Source organism: Drosophila yakuba, chromosome X (assembly GCF_016746365.2).
Source record: "Drosophila yakuba strain Tai18E2 chromosome X, Prin_Dyak_Tai18E2_2.1, whole genome shotgun sequence".
In the NCBI taxonomy this organism is placed as follows: Eukaryota; Metazoa; Arthropoda; class Insecta; order Diptera; family Drosophilidae; genus Drosophila; species Drosophila yakuba.
The window spans coordinates 8,393,006-8,415,342 of NC_052526.2; the positions used below are offsets into that span (position 1 = coordinate 8,393,006).

Below are 22,337 nucleotides of genomic sequence, written 5' to 3' on the forward strand. Positions count from 1 at the left end.
ACAAGGTCGTTACGATATTTAAACAAATTAAAAGTAAATTCGTTGCTAATTCGCGGAATTCGCACTTTCTGTTACTCCTTTATGGTTGGTACTTCCAATTGGATTTGTCCCGCCAATTTTCCAATCAAAATGAGCGACAGAAAAAAGCTAAGTGCTGCTAAACCAGGGGTTGCTGCGTGCCGAGCAGCTGATTGCTACGAAATACGGTCCCATTTGACAGCCGCTAAGCGCTAGAGTTGTCAGCCGAAAGTTGTTTTTACTAGGGCGAAAAATAAAAGTACATATAAAAAGATAAAACAAAACGATAAAAATAAAGAAATATATTACAGCAATTATGTAAAAAAATGCATACATTAAAATTTCAACAATAAGTCAAGGCAAACGTGTCGTAAGAAATGTGATTATAGCTACAGGCGCCCTGGCAACCCTGCCATTTTGACATTGCCGCTCACACGCACGCCACACAGACGCACGTTAGTCACACCAACGCGCACACACACAAGCGAACGGCTACATTTTTTTTCGAGTGTGTTCGACATTCATAATTTTTGTGGTGGAGCTGCCTGCAAAAATCCAATTTTATCAATTTGCCAACGAAGTATTGGCCATAGCTGCATATAAAGTCCACCAATAACTTGGCGCTGTTTCGCTGTGAGTTTGTGTTTTATCAAAAGTTGCATACTATAGGAAAAAATCGTTGTTTTTGTCCAAAAAAGTTGCAAATGCCCGAAAAAAAGACCAAAGTGAGAACAACAACAACAACAAAAGAAGCCAGGAGCAGCAGCAGCAAAAGAAGAAGCACAAGCTGCAAATAAAATTTAATATAAAATCGAAGAAGAGCTAGAAAAAAAGCCGTAAAAGTGTGTGTGTATGTGTGAAAAGTAATAATTGTGCCGTTTGCACCAAGTTTTCGGTTTTTTTTTTTTGTTAAATTAAATTTGCCGAAAAGGCGGCGTTTGCTTTTCTTTCTTTTTTTTTTTGGCTCGCCCTCTTTGTCTCACCCATCCGCATATTCTCTTTTCGCCTTTGTCTTTTTCGTGCGCGTTGTCTGCATTTTGTCTGTGTGCGTGCGTGCGTGTCTCGCTCTGTATGTGTGTGTGTGCGAAATTTCTGTTTGCAAGAAAGGAAAATCTTATTAGGTGTTTTTTTTTAGTTTAATTGCCAACATTATTGATTTTTCAAGCCGCCCACCCCGTTAACCCCTCCACATTGCCCCTGTCCGCTCTGCTTCTTCTTCCTCTGCGGACTACGTGCATCTGTCACCCAAAAGGGAAATCAATAAGTTTGAAAAACGGCAAAACGACGACGCACACTTGCACAAAAACATTATGGTTAAATTATTGTAATTTGAATTTTTTAATAACGCAATTTCTTTTGTTTGCTTTAAGTGTTTCTCAATACAATTTCTGGAAACTTCGAGACATTGATTTATTGCCTTTTGCTTCATGTTTATCTGCGTCTTTCTCCTTTGCTCCTTTGCACCTTTGCTTGCCTTGATTTTTCCGTGTGTCTAGGAAATGTAAACAGTTAAAGGAGCCGCAAGGTCACGCTAAAGGGGGTGGCGCAATGTGGGGTGGGCCTTGACTTACACAAGAAGAAATCCATTTCAATTATGTTCCTTTCTGTGAAATTTCAAAAGAATGTAACAGAAATAACTGAGGTTTATGGCCGGTATTCAGTATATTGGTCAATAAGCTGTCAATAAAGTATAGATCACCAGTAAATAAACAGTTCCCAAAATTGGAACGCAGTCTACTTTGAATACGCTGCATATAGTTCATACCCTTCGTTTGGATATTTCCCATTAAATATTTTTAATATATCATTTACAGAAGTCACATGCAGCCAAGAAAATGTACCAATTAAATGCTACAATTTAAAAATATCTTTAGAAATATAAAATAATTTGAATTGCTTACACTGCACGAGAGACACATCTTTGTGGCTGTTGCAAAACTTTCTTGAGGAAAGTGAAAGCCACGTATCAGACCAAAATCCACCCAACCCTACACACACGCGTCCCCATAAAGAACGACCTTGAGCTGCAAAAGGAAAATGCTCCTTGATTTCCGACGCTCTTCCTCACTGAATAGCAACTGAAACTCCAGCTTACCAATTTTACTATTATACTGATTCATAGGGCTAGCAGTTCATTTAGTTAAATATGCAATAGTTTCATTACACAGTTGAAACATTAGTGATACTTACTTTTAAGCTTAATCTTTGAAACGTTGAGGATGGTAGATTTATTGATTTACTTCACTCCCATCTCGTTTGCAGCTCAACGAGAAGCCACTGATACAAACCGCCTTTCCAGTTCACCGCATAGCAAGGAGCAAAAGGAGCCAGCTGAAGGATGTCGAGCCTGCCACGTCGCATCATCAAGGAGACTCAGCGTTTGATGCAGGAGCCTGTGCCCGGCATCAATGCCATTCCCGATGAGAACAATGCCCGTTACTTCCATGTGATCGTGACCGGACCGAATGATTCGCCCTTCGAGGGCGGCGTATTCAAGCTGGAGCTCTTCCTACCGGAGGACTATCCCATGTCCGCGCCCAAGGTGCGCTTCATCACGAAGATCTATCATCCGAACATCGATCGATTGGGCCGCATTTGCCTCGACGTGCTGAAGGACAAGTGGAGTCCTGCGCTGCAGATTCGCACCATATTGCTATCGATTCAGGCGCTGCTCAGTGCACCCAATCCCGATGATCCGCTGGCCAACGATGTGGCCGAGTTGTGGAAGGTCAATGAGGCGGAGGCCATTCGCAATGCCCGCGAATGGACCCAGAAATATGCCGTCGAAGACTGAACGCCCGAGTTGAGGAGGAGAGTCAGGAAGCGGATCCGGCAGTTGTATCGGCGATTTTCCAGAAAGTGGGTGCGTTACATGGACGGGCGGGTGGGGAAATTGCATACTTTAAAAACAACCAGAAAAACCTAAAGCATACGAAAGAAAGAAAACATAAAATAAGAAAGCAAGAAAACTAAAACAAAAAAAAAAACAAAAACAAACGATTTAAAAACACTTTTTTTTTGGTCGAACCTTCTGGGGCGGGATATACATATAATATATTAATATATATATATTTTTTTCAATCGATCGGGGCGATCGGCGAAATGGAGGAGAGATAGCGAAAGCATTCTTTATGTAAGTCATATACATGTATCCGAAACAAACAAAAAACGAAAAAAACGAGAGAAAAACAAAAAAAAAACATAAACAGTAATTGGTTTTAATCGTTTCTATTGATTTGTTCGAGGGGTCTGGTGTCTATATACATATAGCCGTATAAATTTCTATGTGTAACTGAATAACCAACCCATTTAACCATTAACCCATGTAGCATCAGATAATAAATCAATTGGAAAGGCAACTGGAAGGGATTTTGATTATGATTTTCATTTCGATGATTTCTCTTAAGTCATTTGAAAACTCGCTTAAACTGTCTACTCAAAATAGAGAGTTTTGATTGTATCATTTTCAGTGTTTCAGCAAATTTTTAGATGTGATCGTCCAATTTGAAGACTTTACTTTCCTTAATTAAGAAAGTTCTCCATTTCGATTGATACTTGAGCTTTGCCTGGGTTGTGTCAGAGTCCCTTTGATAAACTATAGATGGTTTTACTCGAAAACAATTTTTTTTAACCAAACAATGAAGCCTTTATTATTAGTATTAGTAATTTTTGAAAAAATATTAAAAAAATACAAAAATATGATACAAGAACAAAATACAATGAATGCATACACTATATATTTATACAAAATAAAAAGAAGAAAACATAAAAGTAGTGGCTTGATTGCGTGAAAATTTCAAGAGCAGTTCTCAACAAAAAATTGTGTACAGTAATTAAATGTTTGTCACCCAAATCACTAAAGGATTATCCGAAAAAGAATAGCAACCATAAATCAGAGAGTAAACGAGAATAAAAATCAAGAAGATATTCAATTCAGTTTTTTTTTTTTAATTTTAATTAATTTTTTTCTAAGAAAAATAAATAAAAACGAAAAATTTAAATAAAAATTATAAAAAAAATAAAATAAATCGAGTTGTGTTTTATTTGGTTGGTAAATTGGAAATATAAGTGAATGGTAAGTTTTTACAATGAATTTAATGTTTAAAAAATTTGCATTTATTAGAAATGGTTGGATTTATAAAATGTATTCTTTGGCTAGTTCCAAATAGTATTTATTATAATTTTTAAATTACTTCTGCATAATATTATTTGTATAAACTAGAAATTCTTTTAGTGGCTTGTCTTAACTTGGGAAAATTCGCGGCAGTTTCCCTAATAAAACGGAAAATGTGTGTGCTTACTTGTCGCAACTGCAGTTGTCAATCATTTTGCCCAACTTGGGGCTTTGGGATTAGAATATGGGATTTCGCTGTCGGCAAGCCTCCCACTAAGTCCGGCTTAACCCTTCACTGGACCTTCGGGGGTCCGTTGATGTCTCCTCATTTTTTTATTTTGCAGTCTTTGCAATGTGCGAGAGTGTCTGTGCTGGTGCTGGCCACTCCCCCCCGCAAAAAGTGAACCAGGACGCTTTTCCCGCCTCTGATTGGGTGCTCTTCGCGGGCATATATATGTACGTATATATATATATATTTGGTCCTGGCGATTTCGAGGCCCCTGACCAACAACACGGGGCAGTCAAATGTCGAACCTAAAGCGATTTTTTTCCCTCTGGTCTTTATTATTTTTTATATATTTTTTCCTTTTATTTTTTTTTTTTGGTATTTTTGCTGCCGGTGTTGTGTTCTCTGTTTTTTAGTCTGTGTCGATTTTGTTTTTCCGCTAAATGGGCGGCAGTGGGTGGGAATTGGGTGGGTTTTTCCGGTATGCGGGCAAACGCATATGCAAAATGCGATATTCTAGTGTCTGTGTGCTTGAGGATTTTTATCGGTACCTTCATTGTGTGTGTGTGTGTGTTGTTCTGGGCCAGAAAAATATGTAGATGGAAAATGGGCTGATAAATAGGGGGGCTATGGGGATATTTTCGGGTGGTGGTCAGACCATAACTATGGCCATTATTCGTTACAAGTGGTTCACCTTTCCACCTTTGTATTTGTATTTGCCAGCTATCAACTGTCTTTTGCACTCGCATCCATTTCCTGCTCACTGCTCTACCCCACTTTAATAAATAGTTTAGCTTACTTTCTTCTGTGGATCGTTAAAAGAAATATCGAAAAAGAAATAAATGTTAAAGAATCACAATTGATTGAAAGTTATGTCAGTGTTAAAAAACCTTATGAAATTTATTGTAATTAAATATAGTTATCTTGTTTAACATTTAGGCCCTTAATCTCAGCTTAGGCAAGCCTCTTGGAAGTGTGATATTTCATTTTGATACATGCTTGGTTCATTTTAAGAACCCATTTTTTTTTATAGATTCGTATCTAAAATTATCCTAATTACAGCATTAGTTTGGCACGCCGACTCTCACAGATTCTTTCATCTTTGCACCGTGGCATGCAATTTTTGTCGATTTTTTTTCTGGGTACAGTCCACCTCAAAGGGCATTGAGTGCACCTCGTGCATCTGGCCCTCTCACTCGCACACCGAATGCGCCATTTTTGTTTTGGAAGCTAATCGAAAAAGGGCGTACAGCCTAGCCCCGAAAAATACCTCACACACACACACTAACACACACACGTGGTACGTAATGTAATGCAATGTCCGGAAGTACAGTCAACACCCAAAAAGACCAGCAAACACAAACGCAGAGCGAGCGAAAGAGAGAGATAGAGATAGAGGAGATGGGAGAGTGGGTGTGGGAGTGAGAGGGAACTGCCACTCGCATCGTATTCAGCAAAACATCATCAAAATTGTAAAAATAAACAAAAGCCAACATGCATAAAACCAATTTCCATTAAGGCCAACACACACGACGCACACACGCACATGCAGTTCTGTGTGTGCACTATTGCTGTCCCACTCGGCCACGCTAGTCCTCTCTCTTTCTGCTTCCCTTTTTGGCCTGTCCATTGCAGCATTGAACAAAGTTTCGGGCTTAGATGGTGCTTTTTTTCCCATTTTCCCTTTTTTTTATATTTTCTCTCGGTGTTTGTGTGTGTGTGTGGGTGTTACTGGACTTTGGTCTCTGAGTCTGCCTATAGCCACCGAAAAATCCTCAAAAATAGAGGATAGCTAAGGGGATAGCAAAGGAGCGGGGGGGTGCTTGTGAGTGAGCTGTATCCTTAATTGATATCGCAGCAAGGAATTTCTCTGCCACCCGCTCAGGAATAAAAAGGGAAAAATACAAAAGGAAAGGACCCGGCTTCGGACTGGATGAGCTCTGTGCGCCATGTCCAGTGATGTGAAGTATCTAGTTAGTGGTACAGTGGGTATTCACCACTACTATCCATTACTTCAAATTCTGGTTCTTCTACTGACTTCCTACTTACTTGCCATATTCATTAATTTTAACTTTAGTACAGTTAGTTCCAAAACATGTTGTATGATTTAATTGGTTACTTTCCAAAACATGGTTTATGATTTGATTGGTTTTAAAAAGGGATTTAAATAGTTTATACTTAATAATAACTGTGTATAAACAAGTTTACAACCATTATTTAAAGAAATCAAGTAAAAATAACTTATTGAATGCAACTCTCACAAAGTTCAAGGTATCATTACCTTTCCCATCACTGGCCATACATATCTATCTCTTTGGGTTTTTAGCCGGTTCTATAGAACGGGGGTCTTAAACACACACGCATGCGATGGCATGGATGGGGGGGATGGTGGGAGGGGGGTTGGGTTGGTTTTTTTTGGGGCCATTTGGGTGGCAGTGCAAACGCAACGAGGATACTGCATGTGATAGGTCGGAAATTTTCTGCCGAGCTCGCAATCAACTCTTTGGACTAGAACCAGGAGATATATCCCACACACACACACACAGCCAACCTCAACTTGCCCCCTCCCCACCCCTCCTCTAACTTTTCGTGGCGGCGCACCTGCAACACGAATGTGCAAGGGGGGCTGCAAGGATGGCAGGGGGGCAGGGGAGCAATTGTGAGGGTTGTGTGTGCAGGACGCAGTAAAATGGCGGCATCCCAGGCCTTTGGGCTTGGCCAAAGTCCATGTGTGCGCTTGTGTGCGTGTCTAGAACCCCTAGAAGACCCCCCCCTCCGCCTCACCCCCCGCCTGCAATACCCCTGCCCTTTGTGTCTGTGTGTGCGTTTCCATTTTGCCATTTTTGCAACACCCACATGCCACCCTTTTGTTTTGGCTCGCCTTGGTAGGCACCACCCTCTTGGCCAACCCCCCCGCTGGATACCAACCCCGCCCATGCCCCGAATTGTGAGGCAAAATTGAAGTTCATGCAACTTAGGTCTAGGGATGTCTGTCTCTATTCGAGTGTGTGTGTGTGTGTGTGTGTGAGTGAGTGTGTGTTGGTGCTTCGGGTGGGTGTTTTGGTGCGTTGCATGTCTGTCCACCACACACACACACACAAACGCACACACAGATATAGTACATATAAGTATGGACAGATAGATAGTGGTACAGTGCGTACTGTTAAAATAGATAGGATAAGATATATAAAAACTAAAACCCCTATTTATAAAACATTTAATAACGCTATGGCCATAACCCATCTGTTAGATAACTTTAAAAATATTTTCTAACAAGTAGTGCAAACTACTGATTGCCTGACACAGCTGACGCGCACTGTACGCATGTACACGAGGTTGCATTTACGGATATGTGCGCACATAGTCGATGAATAGCCGCAGTGCCCTGTCCTGTGCTGTCCTGTCCATCTTCTCATGTTCCATGCCACCCGGTGGCAGCCTATGGAAAGTTTTCCGGGAATTAAGTTAACAAAGCACACGTGAGTATTTATTTAAATATTAGTATCTATTTAGATGTGCATTCAAATGTCCAACTGCAAGCTGGTTTCTTGATCTTTGTTTGTTGTCTTTCATTAACATTTAATAAATTAGTAAAACAGTATTTGTATTGTGATTAAAGTAAATATTATGTTAAATGAGTATCGAATTTGTTGTTCTTAAGACATAGGTAAATATGTTTGCGATTTAAGAATGCGGTGTTGTTTTCCTGTTATGTGTGTATTTTTGCTGATACTCGCCATTTTATGTTTGCTATTTTCTATAATATTTTTTTGTATATCTTTTATTATTCTGTTGGTATTTTGCTCTACGCCCCCTTCTTGTTTTTTCTTCTTTTAACTCTGCTTGACGTTGACGATGACGATGACTACCAAAAAAGTGGACGAGGACGACCGCCTACGGAACACGCCTATTGTTGCCACCTCCTACACATATAAACACATATTGATGCAGCCACACAGACGAAAAGCACTCGAACATTTGCTTCGCATGTGGCCGTGGCAACCCTTTAAAAAATGGAACTCGGTGTGTGTCGTCACACGTTAAAAAACAAAGCAGCACATAGCAAGATTATTTGAACCCCTATGATTTCCTAAGATTAAGATTAAAGATCTAATGATATGGAAGACACAAACTTATATCTTCAATATAATTAACTAAAAATAAATAATCTTTGATGTGCATTTATTTTGATTTGTTTCAAACACATTTTATTTGTGTAGGGTAAGAGGTATTTAAATGGGAGTGGGAACCCTGGTCCAGTTTTATGTATACAAACAGTTGGGCGCCATTTTTTTTAAATAAGTTTTTTGATATTTTATCCGTGTAGGGTTGCGGTATTTGTTTGGGCATGGGAGTCCTGCTTTTTTGGGCCCGGCCGGACCCAACTTAACCGACAACGACGCTTTGGGCGCATTTCGCTTAACGTTTTTCAAGCAGAAAATCGATAAGTGCGCACGTACAGGAACATATATAGCATATATACCCGCACACAGATATATATATATATATATATATGTATATATAGCCACGTATATCCCATTGCACATGCCATATACACCATGTGTGTGTGTGGCCAACACAACATCATGCGTCGTAGGCCAGAGATGGTTTTCAGTTTTCCCCAACTGCAAATGGATGAGAAACAGTCGAAAGAGAGCGGTTCGGCGGGGAAAGCAGTGAAAGGGGGGCAACAGGGACGGTGGGGCGGAGCGATAGTGCAGCTGGAAAAATGGCCAGTGGGTGGGGAGGGGAATGGAATGGAGAGGCTCCTGCTAGTTGGAAATCCCTACGTGCGCTTTGCTGTTTCATCAATTATTTATTTCGGTTTTGTGCCACTGGACACAGAGAACGGGGGCGTGCTGTTGGAGCGATGGAGCGATGGAGCATTGGGAACATTGGGAATACTAAGGACAAAGCCCAGTACGGAGCCAGGGTTGCCACCCTCGAAACTTGAGCGCTACATACAAACAACATTTACCATATTGTTTACTCGACTGTTTCCATCAAATATTCAGAGATCAATTGAAGCGGAATATTCTTCAGTTTCTTACATAATTTACCAGGCTGTGAAGCGCACTAAAAAAAGTTGCAATAATTGTTTCTCTGGGGGAAATATATCACATTTTTCAAAATTAACTTTGGTATAAGTTATATATACCAGGATGATATCGAAGCTACTAGAATTTCAGATACTAGAATTATTATTAAATAAATCCGTAGAGTAACGCATAATAAACTTAGTAAATAACTAAGTATTTTGCCAGCAATAATTTATATATATTAAGGCTAATAAACAGCTCTGTGGCTTTTATGCCTTGAGCCACTGCTTTCTTGTTTACCTTTCTACTTTAAAAACTAAGTTTCAGGCGGGGAAAATGCAGGCAAACATTAATCATGGATTCGGGGAATTAGTGAGGGGGTTCTTAGATGGGGAAGGACGAACGAACGGTTGGAGGTCCACCTACCGCAGTTGGTTACGGGTATTATTTTGACCAGGCCGAAAACGAGCGGCATTGTTACCTTAACCATCAATAATAACGCAATGTTGCAATGTGGCAATGGGCAAGGCACCGGGAGCTGACAGAATTAGTTGCAAAAATTTATTTATGACTCTTTGTTGGCCGTGCATTGTTAGCTTCCCCTCCTCAGGCTTATCCCCCTTCCCCGCTCACCTGCGCTGATTTATGGCGCCCCGATAGTGCTGCCAATAATTGGCCAAAGAAGCGGCAGCGCGAACTTTTGTCTCCAGCCCGAAGTCTATTTTCCATTGGCTAAATTTTCGCAGCCTGCGCTAAAAGAAAAATCTAGCTCGAGTAGACTAAAGTAAGGTTTGTTTTAATGCAAACTTAATTTGATGGCTGATTTTTAAACTATTTTTGGTACAGTCTAAAATTTGGAAATCAAAGGCATGGCTTTTCACAGCGATCTCAAAGATCTAAATAAATTGTTCTTAGTGTGTGCATATATTTTTTTTTTTTGGGTTTGTCATGGCCATGGCAGAAATCTCATTAAGTTTTACATGCAACGAACAGCCGACATGCAAACTGCATTTGAAGCGGGCTAGGGAAGGGGGAAGGGGGAAGGGGAAGGGGGGGGGGGTGGGACTCCCCCCAGAGGGCCAACTCCGGTTGCCAAGTGCGTGGCAAGAAAGAGCGAGAGGATGGCAGAGTGCGAGCGAGAGGGCGCGAGAGAGGCGAGGCTGATTAGCATATTACCATGTAATTAGATAGTTTGTAATTAATTTTAATTGTAACCGGCTTCGCTTCCACACTCGCCAAGATCCCCACCGAAACGAAAACGAAATAGAAACACAACACAACACAAAAAAATAATGAAAAAAAAAAAAGCGAAACGGAATAAATACTTTCGACCTTTCCCAAGCCCACAGAAAATTAGCGATGCCATTATATTCATTACCTTACACGTATAAATTTGATCATTCATTTTCGAAAGCATTTAAGGCGAAATAAATTTCTGAATGCAAGTGCACAATATCTTGTATAAAAATGTAATAAAATGTTAAAAAAATAAAATGCATGGTTTGAAAACGATTTCAGTTTGGTATCAGTTATTTGAAACGCAAGCAACTATTTAAGACTAGAATATGGACAATTTGGTCACCAACATTAACCAAACTGTCTGTGATTTTTTTTATGGAAACTCAGACAGTAGGAACAACGTAGTCAAACAAAAAAGGCAAAAATGCGTTTGCCGCAGGCACAAATTATCGATCCAAACATTACACAAACACGCACACGTAGAAAATTAAGCAGCACAGCCAAGTAAAACACTTGGGTAAACCCCCCAAAAAAAAAAAAGGTTGAAGTTGAGTGGGTGGCAAGGGAATTTTTATTGCGGCAACTTCTTCAAGTTGTTCTTGATAAAGCAGTCATGACCTAAAACAATATGTCCGTAAATAAGCCTGTGTAACAAAATAAGGCCATTGCCCCTGTAATGTACACAATATATTGGTTTCTACTAGAACATAGAGCTGGTGTTTTGTTACATAGGTCGAAGTATTATATTGCTTAAGTATTTGTTTGAGTAAAATATTATTTAAAAACCACAAAGCTTCGTTGAGCGTTAGAATTGAATTAACATATGGTGAGCTAAATACTTTGCAATTCAACCCTTCCCACCATATAGTTTTCGTTCTGTTCTCACCTAGCAAATGTTCTCATCCCACATTCTCTCAGCCCTCCCTCTTTATGTTTCTTGTTATGGCGCCGTAAATCAACTGACCGTGTGGCCTAATGGATAAGGCGTCGGACTTCGGATCCGAAGATTGCAGGTTCGAGTCCTGTCACGGTCGAAAGTTTAACACTTTTTTTTTAAGTGTTTATATTTTGCTTGAGCTCAGAATATTACAGATTTTATTAATTGGTCAAGCCTATTGCTGCTAAAAAAGAGAGTTATGTTCGCTGAGAAGCAAGAATCTTAACTAGCGTATTGGGCGCCTATAATAATATGCAGCAGTCGTGGCCGAGTGGTTAAGGCGTCTGACTCGAAATCAGATTCCCTCTGGGAGCGTAGGTTCGAATCCTACCGGCTGCGAATGATATCATTTATTTTACTTAAAACTATTTATGATGTTTTTATTTTAGCCAGAATTTAAACTAATTTGTCCTATTGAAATACAGTGTTCTGCATAAAAGCACAAGTGAACATTAGTCGTTTTAAAGCACATTTTTTATTGTTATTTTAAGATCAAAGTATAGTCATACGACATAAGCTATTCGGTTAACCTTTGAACTTGTAATTTGCAAAAACTGCGGAAGATTGTTGGGATCCGATCGGCAAGAAGCAGTCGTGGCCGAGTGGTTAAGGCGTCTGACTCGAAATCAGATTCCCTCTGGGAGCGTAGGTTCGAATCCTACCGGCTGCGAAGTGTATGAACTATTTTATTTATTTATTTTAATTTAAACGAGGCGCTTTAAAATTCTTTAAATATCTTTATTATGTTCTAAGCACAAGGTGTAAAAATTGTGTTTTCCTTTTGCGTGACAAATTCTTCCCGTCTAATGAATCTTTTACCATTTAAAATTCTATAAAATTCCGCCTTTTAATCTTATTTCGTATTCAAACAAACACATCTCAAATTTTTGTACCTTACCTTTTTGTCTGGCATTGCGTAGACCTCTCACAGATTCGCACCAACACCACCAGACACGCACAAAATTATTTACATTTGCTGCTGACGAGTTCGTTGAACCTTTGGCAACCTTTTTTGGTCTGTTCCTCGGCATTTTATTTTTGTATATGTATACTACATTTTTCGGCTGGCTTTCCTTTACTTTCGCTTCGCCCTTCCGTCTCGGTGCGTATGTATATCGACCACCCAAAAAAGCCTCAAAATGTGTCCTGTCTGGTGTCGTTGGTCCTTGGTCCTTTTGCGGTATTGGCGTTGTTGTTGCCGCAGCTCAGAGCCCGCAGCGGTTTGTGTTTGGGTACGGAAATACATATGTACATGCCGTGAGGATCTTTGATGATGTCTTTAATATTATTAATGCACTAACTTTAAGTATGAAATAATGATTAAATAAGTATGTTAATGTAAAGCGAGGCTTATCTGCAATATGAGAAACTATCATCAATGATAGTCAGCTTACTTACATGGGCGTTACATATGTTCGGAATTTCGGACGTCGATTGCGTAACTGACCGTGTGGCCTAATGGATAAGGCGTCGGACTTCGGATCCGAAGATTGCAGGTTCGAGTCCTGTCACGGTCGTAATGTCAAGTTTTTATTTTTCGTAATCCCCATTTAATAATTGTAGCCCAGTCTTTTTGTAACCTGAGTGGAGTAAGCGGGAATAGCAACCAATTGGCAAACCCAATTGAAAGATTTATTGGACTTTTACATGGGTCTTCTTCCATGGACGACGAATCAACATGTGGCTGCCACTGCGAGGAGCCCAACTTTGTCCGCCGAGTCTTGCTGCCAGTGGTTTCACTTAAAAAAAATCACTACATGTTCTGTCAAAAATGTTGCATAATTTAATAATGTCATTTTTGTAAGAGTACATTTTATTTAAGTTTGGTATTGAGTATATGTGGCTATCAATTATATTTGTATCCAAGTCTAATACTTTCTAGTGCCTTGCGATTTTTCTGTGTATCTGCTGGTGTCGTTGCTGCAATTGTTGCTAGTTGCAATAGCTACGTATATTTTCTTCTTTTTTTTGTCAGCAACTAGACTGAGGAGCAAGTTTTTAGCAACGAGAACGACACGCGGAGGAACAAGCTGGTCTACAAAGTGGAGGACGAGGCTGCAATTTATGTGGAGGTCCGGCTGTCCACAGTCCGCGGTCCAAAAGCGATCCGAGGGCCCACAGTCGGCTTAGCATAATAAACGTCAGAATTAATTGGATTTTAATTGTCTGTTAAGCGCTGAAATTAAGTGCAGCCAAACTAGATTGCCGGCCAGCCAGTGCCGGTGGGCGGTGTTTTGGCGGAAAATGTATTGCCAACTCGTAGCTGACTGCTTTATTCAGCCGACTTCAGCCATGAATGGTAGCCCCATTCCCCATTCCCCCCTCCCCCTTTTTTTTTTTTTGGCCCGATACCGATCTTAACAATGCTCAACCAAGCGACACACAGTACACATATGAAGATTATTTGCATGTCTCCGTTCTGGTGGTCGTTTGTCCAACTGTAGCTCCATCTCAAGTTGAAACCACAACTCCAACTCCAGCTACGATCCCAATTCCGATTCCGATGCCAAAAGCGGGACCTTGATGCCGCCGATTGCCCATCTTTGATTGGCTCGACTGCCACAGCACAAAACAGATCGCAAATTAGTAGAAACTAAGAAAGAATATTATACAAATAGCTGTAGTGAAACTTAAGAGTGCGTAGTTAAATAAATTAATTGGGTCAATTTGGTGTCAATAAACAGTTGTTAGTAAATTAAAATGTTAAGTAAATTAAAATGCTTTCTCATCCTTGATCCTTGTTTGTTGCCAGCAACATGTTGCTGACTTCTAGCTCATAACGTCAAGAAAAAAAAAAGTGGAGAATCAACAAAAACAGCAAGACGAAAGGCGACACACGAAAACGTTCAACGAACTTTGGCCGCAGGCTGAAAACGAGTGGACTGGGTGTACACCACTGCGTATACGCAATGCCCAGAATGTCAGGACATCAGCTGTTGGCGCTACAGGACCCAAGGACCCAAGGAGCCAGGGCCCAAGACTCAGCACTCAGGACTCAGGACTCGGCGCATTTTGATTTACGCCCAGTGGCAAAAGAAGCCGAGGCACCAAAGCCGAAGACGAGCGGCAAAAGGTTGAAAGGAGTTCAATGCACTCCGATGACGTTAGGGATAATCCAGCAGGACTCCAGGACTCCAGGACTTGCCTTGCTGTGTGTGCGTCAGTCAGAGTGTATGGACACGCACACGTGCCTGTGCAGAGAGAGAAAAAATAGTTACTTTGTTAAGAGCTTAGACTTGGGCTTGCTCTTTCTTTGAAAAACATTATGAACTTAGGGATATTTAGGTATTTTATTTAATTTAAGTTTTCCCACTGACTGATTTAATTAATGTGTTGTCGGCATAAAGATCTTTGTTATTTATTTAAATAAAAAGCCATAATTTTATTTTAAATGCCTTAGTAAATTTTTTTGCAGTGCAGGATCCCGGATCCTGGGCGCATCCTGCGGAGGGCCATTGGCTTTTTGGGCTTCGCCGGCGCGTCGGCAGTTTCGGCGTCTTCGTAGGGCTTCGGACTTTTCGGCTCGCCGGCTTTTATTTTATGCCATTCCATTTTCGGGTGTCAATGTCCTGCGTCCTGTGCTTGTATCTGTGTGTGTGTGTGTGTGTGTGTGTCTGTTAGTGTGCGGCATGTGTCCTGCAGCGGAGACCGAGGAAAAAAAAGAAAGTCCTCGATTCGCGCTGCGTTCTGCGTTACGCTCGTCACATTTTATTAGCCAGTTTGCAGGCTGCAGGACATTGAACGTCTGTCTCCCTGCGCGAGTCCTTTGTGTCGCAATAAATAACACACACATCAGTGTGTTAGTGTGTGCGGTGTGTGTGTGTATGTGTGTTCGAGTGTTTGTGTGGGCCTTCCCTGCGAATTTTTTGTTTTCTTCGGCTGCATGTTATTTGTGTCCTTTTTTGGGTTTAGATGTTGTGGGTGCATTGAACTGCAGGCCGCCTTCTTGACGCTTTTTTTTTTGGGGGCGATTTGTGTTTGAATTTCGCGGAACGTAGTTTCATATACCCTCTTCATTGAATGGTAATTAATTATATATTCTTGCTGACACATTGTTTTTAAAACTGTTAGAAGAATGAAGAGGTAATGATTTTAATAAGATTTTAAGTGAAATTGACAGAGTTATCATTTTATTTCAAAAATACCCGACTACAACTTTAGTAAAAAAAAAAAAAACAAATTAAAAAAATAGTAATATATGTATAACTAAAATAATCTTTTTTGTTTATTATATTTTTTACTAAAATGCCATCTAATCTTTTCAATCAGTAATATTTTAGTTGTATGCCATAAAACCTGCAATAAAATAAAGTTCAAGTCCAAGGTTAAGACCCATATTTTCATAGGGTATGTCCAATTCGATTTGCGATCTGCGGGGTGACCTGTCAAAGGTTTTTGTGTGCGCGGCAGTTTTACTTCGGCCAAACAATGGGTAGCGCGGTATATCCGCACATATATCCCGATGCACCGTTATCCAGGACCTCTTGCGGATTAGGGCCGTGACAATTGCGAGGGCGAGCCAAGTTAAGGGTTAAGGGATCAGGGTCGAAGGCAGCTGGCTTCCTCTAACGGGAACACTTAACCCTAAGCATATTTTCGGCGCTTATTTCCTTTTGTGTGCGCTGCATTTTGTTCTTTTTTTTTTCTCGTACACTTCTTACGCTTTTTTGTGTATTTTTTTTTATTTTTTATTTTTTTTGGGAGGGCGCTAATGATGATGAAGCGGCCAGGGGCGGGCGGAAAAGGGGGGCAGCGGGTGTTCTGCAACAACTGGCAACTGTCTCCTTGATGCGTCCTTCAGGAGCTCTCTGGCGCATGACTTTTGCCTTCTTCTGCTGCCAACTTCTGTTGCAAGTCACAGAAAATACAAAACAAAAAACAAACAACAACAAAAACGAGAAAAAAATACTGCGTTATTTTCTCCTTATTTTCGCCTTTTTTTTTATTATTATTATTATTTTGTTCGTTTTTATTTTTTGCATGATTTTTTCCTTTTTTTTTTGGAGGAGTTGCAGGCGACTTTGTCTATGCTGCAGAAGAATGCCTTTGGGGCATTTAGATAAAAAATACATGAAGGAGCCAAAGTCAAGCCAAAGGATACTAAAAAACAGATGGGCATGGGCGGGTATGTGGGGGGGGGCTTTTCGACCAAGGGAGGCCTGCATATTGCACTTGAGAGCCCAACAACAACAACCAAGTAACAAACATAAAAAATACAAAAAACAAAGAAATAAGAAAAAAAGAAAAGAAAAAACGCGACAACCAAGAGTAACAACAGAAAATTGTGAAAAAATCACAAGACGCACATAAAAATGTGAGTGAAAAAAATGAGGGACCAAGAGATGGGCAAAACAAAAACAAGAACAAAAATAAAAAATAAAGAAACGAAAAGTGTAATAGAATTTTCCAAGGGAAAAGAGAGCCCCAAGCTCAGGCATTTCCCTTCGCTGCTGTTGTTGTTGCTGTCATTCGCTTGTTGTATTTTATAATTTATAGAATTATGCAAAAGGTTTTTTGGCAGAATATCTCAGGTTGGCTCTGGAAAATCCAGCCAGGAGTTCAAATTATATTGGATGAACTACATGAGCACAGGTTTGGGATAATCACGTAAGGAGGTTCTATATCTATATATAAATTGGCAAATATGCTACAAAAATGTAGAAAATTGTTTATTATTATTTCTATTGGATAAACATTCTAAAGTTAATTAAACAATAATTTAAGATTCGGCTTCTCAGGCAGAATAATTACTAAATATTCTTTTAATGCCTTTAATAAATGTCTCATTGAATTCTGTTTTCCCCCAAAAGTTCCTTCGTAAGTTTAAGCCGAGTTCAGCATAAAGATGCATCAAAATTCCTGCAGCCATCTGAACCATCCCGTTCCCAGGAAAAAAAAGAGAAGAGGACTCCTTCAAGGGCCTGACCGAATAATGCCCGACTCTCATATATGAGATGTCTATAAACTCAAACAGAGCCAACAATGTCGTCGCCTGGCTAATCTACAGCAATTTTTACGCTTTTCACAAGCAATCCGCAAAAAAACAAAAAAAAATAAAAAAAAAAAAGAAGAGGGACGAAAAATAAAGACGAAATTGGGCGGCGTTTGGGGTGATGGTGTGTCTCAAAAGAAAGAAAACTTTGGACTTTGAATGCTCGGGAATTTTCCTTTTCATCAGCTTAAAAGCCTGGTGCAAGGACGAGTCGCGGCAACACAGGAGGCGGGGGGCGTGACAAAGCCGGGGCCAAATGGAGAGGAATTATAAGAGGGCGAAGGGAGGTGTGGGGCCAGAGACCCAATGATGATGAAAGATACATTTGTAGCGCACAGATACGCGCTACTTGTACTTTTTGTTGTATACTTCTGCTGTGCATCTCAAAGATGCCGACTACCGACTACCGACTACCGACTACCGGCTACCGCCTCCGACTTCCATTTTCCACACCTCTTTTCTCGCGTTGTGTTTATTTTATTTTTTCCGCATTGTCAACGCTTTGGGAGTCTTTGCCTCATAATCCGTTATTAATTGCCCAACGACATGTTACCAGGGCCAACAGCACAAAAGCACAAAAGCAGGGGAATACCACTAAGTTAGCCAAGGGGCTTGGCCACTCGATAGATAACCCCAGTAAACATAGAGAAAAAGTCTGCAAATCGGTTCAATATTTTATATTACTTATGCATATTAACACTGTTTATATGCCTAATGCGAATTGGTTGGTTTCTGATAGAAAGGAAAATGCTTTATGAAAGAAATGCTAATCCGAATTAAAAAGTTAGTTAGTTTCTCTGATAAAAGAAAAATGCATTATAATATATCAATACAAGCTTGGCTTGTTTAAAACTTAAATAGCATTTAAAAGGAAAATATATATTTGCCACACAAACTAGGCTCAATCGAATTTAAATTTGTTTAATAATTTTTCTTTCTGCATTCATATTTGTATCTCTTGTCTGCGCACAACTTCATTCAGACAGCTCCAGAAAAAGTTTTCCAACTGCATCGACAAGTGTGTGTGTGTGTGTGTGTGTAAATGTATCTGTCAGCTAGTGCTTATATATATATATATATTCTGCTGCCATATCAGTTTCTTCCGCGCCGTTGTTCTCTTTTTTTTTTCCTCCTTGTTCTGTAATTTATTTACTCAAAACACGCAAAATTATTTTATGCAAATGATTTCTCAACGTTTTCACTTGCCGAGTTGAGTCAGCTAACCATATACGCCATATCCTCCTCCGATCCCGATCCCTTGACTAAAGTCCCCTTCCCAATAATTCCCATAGCCACCACCGCCCCCCTTCCCTCCCCCGCTGGACTTGTCAGTTTTGTAGTCTGCCATTTGGGGGCGTGGCCAGAGGCGTTTAATTCTTAACCCACGGAGCGTGGTCAAAAGGGTAACATCCGACTCCATTGAATGTGCACCACATTGCCTATATTGCACATTTTATTCGCAGGCTTGGCTAAGTAAATAAATACGATAAAAACGAGTCACACTACGTTTTCAATGGTTATTTTGGTGAAATGCTATAAGGTAAAGTTTTTCAAAGTATTCCCAAGAAATTTACTCGGCAATTGCTTAACTTAAGAAAATTCCAAGGGCGGGCAAAGAAGTTCAATAAAATTTGAACTCGCTCGGCGATACAAATGTACCCCGATATCGGAGCCAACTTCCCAGGGTTCCTCGGCGAAAAATCGTTGGCACATATTAGTCAACTGGCGATTGCAAACTCCGCTCGAATTGTGACAATTTCCAGGTATCGCAAAAGCATCGAAAGATGAATCGGAATCGGTGAGTTGCAGAAATACAATCGAATTAATGGAAAACAGAGTGTTGGAGCTGAAACAATTTCGACATATTAAACGCTTTGTTGTTGGTGGGCGGCCCACAAAGAAATTAATGGCGTGGCCAAAAGTGAAAATCTGCGGCCAAAAGCGATCGAAGAAGGTCAACAAAACTTTGGGAGTTCGTGTGAAGTATCGCGGTGTATCTATCAGATACATAAATTAGATGCATGCGTCACCGTTCGCCGGCTGTTTGCGAATTTTTTTTTTTTTTTTTTTGTGTTTTATTTAGCTTGTTCTCTGCTTGCCGCTCACATAATTTTACATTCGATTTCCTCAATTAGCCGGCTCAGGAGCAGCTGTGCAAATTCTGCTATAGTTTTATATTTTTTTTTTTTGGTTTTTTTTTTGTATTTCGCATTCGGTTTATTTCGCGCGCTGTATTTGTGCGATGAGCAGCGCTAAAAGTCGATTAATCAACGCAGGCTTTTGGCCGAATTTAGGTCAAAGCCGCTAGTTTGTGCGGTCGTTTATCTCGCTCGGAATGGCGAAAAACTCAAATCAGCCCAAGATAAACGCGTATCTTAAATTTGCCTTCTTTCTAGCGATTTGTATACTCTTGTGCGGGGTACTTTAAATCGGCAATGATTATGGAAAGGAAAGTGCATGTATTTAGCATGTATAGAATTGAAGCAATTTGTGTATTTAAAATACTTGAAGGTTGTTAAGGAATTGATTTAAAATTCAAAAAAATATTTAAGAAAGGTTCTTAACCAATGAAAAACTGCTCAAAAATATGATATACTCCAAAAATATGTTGTTATTTATAGAATCGATTTATATGATCTTATGTTAGGGCAATGAAAACTTGCTCTCAATTTAGTGCTTCAATTTTTGCAACTTTTTTCGACTTCATGCGTTGCTCTGATTTCTGTCGTCGATTTGCGCAAGTTGTCGTCGCTTGTTGCTTGTCTATCACTCACTTAGCATCTAGCAAATGCTCGGCGCGTTTTCTGGGGCCTTTTTCTTCTTCATTTATTTCATTTTATATATGTTTTTTTTTTTGCCCCTTGGGGCGGGTTCAACGGTCTCAAGAGTTCCTTGCCCCTCTTCAAGTCGGAGTCAATCCTATAGTTCACAACTCTACCTACATTTTTGGCGATTTCTGTTGGGTTCAAGCCTCTGCGGGTGGTACTAGCTTAAATGCCTTTAAAATTCAATCAATATGGGGTTAATTACATTGCCTCTTCGATTTGCTTGGGCTGTCCTAAAAAGCGCGCAAATATAAAAAAGACCCCAGCAATTTAATTATACCAAACCATTAAAAGTACACATACAATTAAACACCATATATTTCAGGCAAATGAATAATTTCATAGAGTAAAAGGGTAATGCCTATTATTGGTTTTATTATTTAAAATAAAATAATATTCATAAACCGCAGCCGGTAGGATTCGAACCTACGCTCCCAGAGGGAATCTGATTTCTAGTCAGACGCCTTAACCGCTCGGCCACGACTGCTTGGATGACCCCTGTGGCTTAATTACCGGACTTTAACGACTTTTAGGGCCAATATTACTGATCTATTTATTGCAAAAGATCACTTAACTTAGCAATAGATAGCGAATAAATCGAATAAAATGAAATTTCTGGACTGCGTTTTTAAAATATAAGCTTGTTGAGCTTATTGGTTAATTCTTTTAATCATTAACCAAAGGATTCGAAAGTTTAAATGCATATTTTATTTGCGATACATATTACTATTCCACCATAAAATATATTTAAGCATTATAAGAGAGAGCTCTAGCTTCTGAATAATTTCTAATCTTGCTATATTTTTGGAATTCCAAAAAAAAACTCATTTGCATCGCAGTCGGTAGGATTCGAACCTACGCTCCCAGAGGGAATCTGATTTCTAGTCAGACGCCTTAACCGCTCGGCCACGACTGCTTAGTGATCACTGATCGCCAAGTTAGCGTGAAAACAAGATTGGATCGTTTTTGGGGGGTTGGGGCCACTATTTCAAGGTATAGGCATAAAAAGCTGAGTAAGCAATGTGTGGTCGATGATAATGGTAATGAAGTTAAAAGTAGTTGACGTTTGTTTTATTTTGATGAGGATTGCTGATTGAATGCGGCATTTTATAGTTTATAAATTCATTTTAATTTGCCCAAATAAATAAACAGAAAACCATTTATCGTTACGCTATTGTATTAAGTAAACTTGGTTGCTTTAAGTAAGTTCAAAAACTATCAAATTACTTTGTGAAATACGTGAATAAATAAAGGTGAAAAATAAAAAGATTGCTCCCATTTAGTTTATGCTTATATTAGTTTTGCTGTTAGCTTTAACAATTTCCACACAAGTTAAACAACCATATTTGTGCAATTATCGCACGATCAGCGGACTTTCACAATCCACGGGGTTGTCCCAAAAATATATCAAGCGATGTGATTACAAGGAAACTTTTGGGTTTGGCCAATAGCATTTAGATCTTCATTGATACGACAATAGCCAAAACATACCGAAATGGTGAAATAGTTTGTTCATAATTTATCACGGGAATGTTTTAAGCAGTTTTCAGCAGATATCGGACACAGAAACATTAGATCTAATATGCTACGCAGGGAAATAGAAAGCAAGACAAGCCGAAATTAAAAACCTGCCAAATACAAATTAAGCTGACGATGGGCAAAAAAGATTTTTGCAAACATCTTGACCTTTTTTGGTTCATTGACTTGGCTGCTCTACTCTTTTTTCCTCCTTTTTTTTGTTTTTTTTTTTGTATTTTTTGTGTATGCCAACATCTGCGCTTGTCTCTATAAACCTATCTATCCATCTAACTATCTATCAAATTTGCTTAAATTTTAATTTTTGGCTAACAAGATTTTTGGTTTTATTTTATTTTAATTTTCGCTCTCAATGTGTTGGCACATAAAAATTAATTAAAAATCATAAAAGAAAGCGCCGTTAGCGGCCAG

The 22,337-nt window shown here is 39.6% G+C and overlaps 1 protein-coding gene and 6 non-coding genes across 7 annotated transcripts; 5 read left to right on the plus strand and 2 right to left on the minus strand.

Moving 5' to 3' along the window:
* The first annotated feature begins 488 nt into the window (after nucleotides 1-488).
* Nucleotides 489-3,950, plus strand: LOC6524674 (ubiquitin-conjugating enzyme E2 N). Its single transcript, XM_002100495.3, has 2 exons — nucleotides 489-651; nucleotides 2,281-3,950. Exon 2 carries the CDS (start codon nucleotides 2,357-2,359, stop codon nucleotides 2,810-2,812), a length of 456 nt encoding a protein of 151 aa, XP_002100531.1. The 5' UTR covers nucleotides 489-651; nucleotides 2,281-2,356; the 3' UTR covers nucleotides 2,813-3,950.
* A 7,647-nt stretch (nucleotides 3,951-11,597) lies between these two features.
* Trnar-ucg lies at nucleotides 11,598-11,670 on the plus strand. Its single transcript has one exon. It is a non-coding gene; the product is annotated as a tRNA-Arg (tRNA).
* Nucleotides 11,671-11,830: 160 nt separating this feature from the next.
* Trnas-cga lies at nucleotides 11,831-11,912 on the plus strand. Its single transcript has one exon. It is a non-coding gene; the product is annotated as a tRNA-Ser (tRNA).
* A 249-nt stretch (nucleotides 11,913-12,161) lies between these two features.
* Nucleotides 12,162-12,243, plus strand: Trnas-cga. Its single transcript has one exon. It is a non-coding gene; the product is annotated as a tRNA-Ser (tRNA).
* A 774-nt stretch (nucleotides 12,244-13,017) lies between these two features.
* Trnar-ucg lies at nucleotides 13,018-13,090 on the plus strand. Its single transcript has one exon. It is a non-coding gene; the product is annotated as a tRNA-Arg (tRNA).
* Nucleotides 13,091-20,795: 7,705 nt separating this feature from the next.
* On the minus strand, nucleotides 20,796-20,877 carry Trnas-aga. Its single transcript has one exon. It is a non-coding gene; the product is annotated as a tRNA-Ser (tRNA).
* A 347-nt stretch (nucleotides 20,878-21,224) lies between these two features.
* Nucleotides 21,225-21,306, minus strand: Trnas-aga. The gene has a single exon. It is a non-coding gene; the product is annotated as a tRNA-Ser (tRNA).
* Nucleotides 21,307-22,337: the final 1,031 nt, after the last annotated feature.

Bases quoted from the DNA above. Each gene is read 5' to 3' on its own strand.
- LOC6524674 (XM_002100495.3), top strand. From the start codon at position 2,357: ATGTCGAGCCTGCCACGTCGCATCATCAAGGAGACTCAGCGTTTGATG.